At 37.4% G+C, this 4,526-nt stretch overlaps 1 protein-coding gene across 1 annotated transcript in view; it reads left to right on the top strand.

Moving 5' to 3' along the window:
- Positions 1-3,644, top strand: part of TYW3 (tRNA-yW synthesizing protein 3 homolog) — a 15,551-nt gene extending 11,907 nt beyond the window's left edge. Inside the window, exons 5-6 of the mRNA XM_003784308.3 lie at positions 726-859; positions 3,298-3,644. Coding sequence (XP_003784356.1) covers positions 726-859; positions 3,298-3,529 — 366 coding nt within the window. The 3' untranslated portion in view covers positions 3,530-3,644. The remainder of the gene's footprint in view (positions 1-725; positions 860-3,297) is intronic.
- Positions 3,645-4,526: the final 882 nt, after the last annotated feature.

Genomic DNA, 4,526 nt, shown 5'->3' with positions numbered 1-4,526 from the left:
TATTTCCTGTTCTAATGTGTGAGCTCCTAAAGTTAAGGACCCGACCGTGTTATGTATATTCGTTCTGTGTGTTTGTTCCTCACGGGGGCCTGAAGCATTGCAGATGCTCAGTGAAGGTTTATTGAATGAATTTTCATTCTTCATAATGGTTTCTGTAGCATCTTACTTGTTCTTAACCTCTGTCCAGTGTTCGGATCTACTCGGGACATGTTGACAGTTTCATCAACAGGGTTGCTAAGATTGTCACCCCTGAAGTGTGGAGAAGCAGCCATCGCATGTGGCTGTGTGGCAGGTCCTGGGTGGCTCACTCCCAGGACTGAACTTGGCTCAGGCGGCACTAAGACTCTTTGCATCCAGCCCCTTTTGACTTTCCCTTGAGGTTTCTGTGGAGGTTTCACTCACTTCTTTTCTTTAAACTGTGTATAAAGCTCTCTAAGCTATAGCGAGATTGAACTTGTTAAAAGTTATTGGTTTGTTTGATATTATCTGCTTCTCTGAAAAACAATGTGTAGAAGGCCTTTCTTTAGAACTGACAGTATATGTTGGGAAAATCTATTTAATCTCCTTTGATTCTACTGTGTCCAGCTCAATTATATAAAAACACAGACTGAAACACTGAAATGGAACTAAGCCATGTTCAAACATACCCCGACTGGGACTTTTCCTGTCTTATCTTCAGTGGCCGCTACATAAGTCTTTGTATCTAAATTGTTTTTTCCCTGTAGGCTGTCCGGAGTACACACGGCTTAGAAGTTCCATTAAGCCACAAAGGACAGCTGATGGTGACAGAGGAATATATCGACTTCCTACTAAATGTGGCAAATCAAAAAATGGAGGAAAACAAGAAAAGAATTGGAAGGTATATTAATTGTGTATTTCTAGTTAATTCATTATGTACAAGAATATCATGGGGCATTATAGCATAATTTTCTAGCTGAATCCAGGACCACAAAAACCTGGTCTTGAAACACTTTGAGCGAGTGTTCTGAGTAAGATGATAATTTCAAGTATGCAACTGAGGAGCACTGAGCCACTCCACTGAACTTCAGAGTTTGAACTGTCATCTGTACTTCTTAGTACCACACCAGAAATTTCTACACTTGGGTCGTAATCCCTGAAGACTGTTTGCTAAGTCACAAGAGGTAGCCAATCAGTTTTCTCTGTTTTCTTACTTGAATTTCAATAAGCTTATAAATATAGCCCAAGATCAACTAACTATACACCTGGTGAAGTTAATTGAGCCACGTTCACCAACTATAAAATCAAATTATGCTTTAAATCCATTGACTCAAAAATATGTTTTGAGATTATAATGTGCAGGCTGCCATCAAGAGCCGCTCATCAGATAAAATCAGGGAAAAATTAAAGAAGGGTAAAAAGTGTCTTAAGATACTGATTAGAAGATTACATGTGAATTCAGAAAGTGTGAACAAATTAGGGCGCGCCCTTGGCAGCAGCTGTACCTTCAGCCACGTGCGAAGAAAGTGTTACTCTTCTGAGGTTGAAAAGGGAGAAATAAACAGGGGCCGTGATGAGTTATGCAATCAGGCATTGAGTACTCAAATTGGTTTGTCAGGGACCAAAGTTTCAGAATCCAAATGTCTGTAGTCAGAGAATCTTTAAAACAAAAAATCCTAATAGTAACATTTCACAAGAAGTATTCTGGAAAATTGAAAATCAAAGAAGTTATTTTATATATATATACACATATATATTTATAAACACACACACACTGTATTATTTCAGGTTAATGTGAGGGTACAGACAACTAGACTAGGAGGTAAAATATCTTTAATAGAGAAAATTTTTTTATAAAAAGTATTTCCCAGGTGGTAAGAAGAGATTTATTACACAGGGACAGTTAAATAGCTTATTTTGTGGTCTGGGCAAGACGAGACCAGCTGATGTGGAGACTGAGAGAGACAGGGACTGACCCCAGACATTGTAAGATAACGCCACTTATAATGATTTCCAGGCGAAAAATAGGGGAAGTTTCAAGACCAGAGAAGGCTACGGAGAACTTCGTGTCTTGGAATATGAGGTCAGGACATCGAGCAGACAAAATAACCATTTGGCTATAAGTAGAGTGAAATGAGCCATTTTTTTTCCACAACAGTGTAGTAAAAAATGTTAAATAAAATATAGAATAAAAGGGCTGAATATATCGATGCGTTGTTGATAATAAAGTATTGTGTTAGGTGTTAACACAGGTGTAGGAAGGAAATGAAGCCCAATGTTTACAGAGCTTACAGTTTATCATACCACAAAATTAACATGAAAACTGCAGTAAAAAAGTGAATAACGGGAAAGAACAACTTACATTTTAGAAAATTTCAAAGAGCTGATAATCAAATGAAAAAATTCCATTTCACTTGCAAAGAAATGAAAATTAAACTAATGGGATACCATTTCCACCTATCGAAGTGTAGTGTGTGTGTTGGTGGAATATTCAGGGCGGTGAAGTGGTCTCTTTCCAGTGCTCCAGTTGGAAGCATGGTTCTTTTTAAAACATCCATTCTGGAAAATCGGCAGTATTTATCAAGAGCCATAAAATGTATATACCCTTTAACCATATATTTACATTTCTAGGTGTCTGTTCTAAAGAAATGGCTAGAAAGATCACATTTTCAAAAATGTTTATCACATTTTTATTAGTGAAAATTTTAAAATAAGTAAAGGGCAATCTAGATGACATAGTGTTATATTATTAAAAAGCGTTATTTTGTAGTTCATTTGATACAGGGAATATTTTCAATAAATATTAAACGTGAAAAAATGTAAAGCATGTAATATTCTAATTGTGTAAGAAAGCAGTCTGTGTATGTGTGCGTCTGTAAATGTATTCACTCAGACCACGTTAACACACTGGGAAGCAGTAAGAACATCGACAGTCGTTCTCTAGGTAGTTATTTGGAGGGATCTATATTTATAATTTCATGTTTTCCAAATTCTCTAAAATTTGGGCCTCTCTTACATTTATGATATTTTTATAAAGAAACCATTTTCATTATTTTTTTACCCTCTTATTTAACTCCTACATCTGGGATGGAAATTGAGGTAGGTAGAGGTTGTCAAGAGGTAATTCCACCCCGATTTTCAGGATGGTTCTTAAAGAACTAAAAACTCCTAAGTAAATGATGATGAAGGCGAGAGACATGCCATTTCTTAGATATATTTCATATTTATAAGGATAATAAGAGACACTGTCAAACTTCCATAATGGTTAAGGTCGGGGTGCATTTGAGTCACTCAGTTTGGGGACACACAGGTGTAACAGTAGTTCTTGTTTCTTTCTAGATTTTACAACTGCCTACAGCGTGCTTTGGAAAGGGCAGCTCTGAGTAACTCACACCCCCAGATCAAGGAGAAAAGTCACCCGTCATATACTCATAAGAAAAAAAGAAACCCGGAAAAAGCAGATGGCAAAGGTACTGGGGAAGAAAATGCTGAAGAACTTGAAAATGGTGGCGACCATCCAGGAATCGACGACGTGAGCACCTTCCCTGAAGACGCGAACATTTGGCTCTGAAGGGTCTTGATAGGTTTTATAACCCTGCTCTTCATAAGAGTATTTTAGTTTGTTACGTGTATTAGCTATTCAGATAAGCAAAATTTCTGTACATGTTAGAGAAATCTATCTTATAAATGCAGATGGCTTTTTAAAATGGATTTGTATAATATTTGTTCATTAAATACTTCTTTTTTAAGTTACATATTCATTGGAAAACTAAAATTATTATTTTTTAAGCCCTCTTTCTTTCTTTGTTTCAATTTCTTCTGCAAAACAAGAAAATTAAGCATCATACCCTGTGAAGAAACCTTTAACATCAAGGATATGTAAGTAAAAATCTCTGTAACATTTTTCTTATTTTTAACTTTGAAACCACCCGTTTTTAGGGAGTCAGGCTTCGCTTCTGTTGGCCTGGAGTCTAACGACAAGTTTTTTCCGCTTTTGACTTTGTATTTAAAATAACTGATACCCTTTTTGTTCAGGACGAAATACCTGAACCCTCTTGCCACCGGCACACTCCTTACGAAGCACGTGGGCATAGGGTTTACGAAGCCTGAGCAGAGATGATAACTAAGGGCGTGATGGTGGGCGCAGCTCCTTGGGAGGCTGAGGCCAATGATTGCTTGAGCCCAGCACTTCAAATCCAGCCTGGGCAACATAATGAAAACCCTTTCTTAAAAAAGACATGATTTAATACACAGGCAGCCTGATACAACAAATATGCTATGGAAAATTGCAAGGATCAGAAGTCTGGGGTCTGAGTTCTGTCTGACTGCCTCACAGAAGCTGGAGGTCCTTGAGCAGACGGGCTGATTTCCAGGGGCTTTCCTTTCTCCCGCATAATAGCAATTCTCACGTATGCCTGATCTGTACAAAGGGAGTGTTGACTGTGTCAAGTTCAAAACGTGAAAGCGTTTACTAAGACCATTATGCATGTATGTTAATATTTCCATTATAAAATGAGGATGATTTCATACTGTATTTCACAATGCACCAAATCATAAAAATTGTTTAC

Source organism: Otolemur garnettii, unplaced genomic scaffold (genome assembly GCF_000181295.1).
Source record: "Otolemur garnettii isolate 467f Iridium unplaced genomic scaffold, OtoGar3 scaffold00010, whole genome shotgun sequence".
NCBI classification, from domain to species: Eukaryota; Metazoa; Chordata; class Mammalia; order Primates; family Galagidae; genus Otolemur; species Otolemur garnettii.
This window is presented reverse-complemented; position numbering and strand designations above follow the sequence as displayed.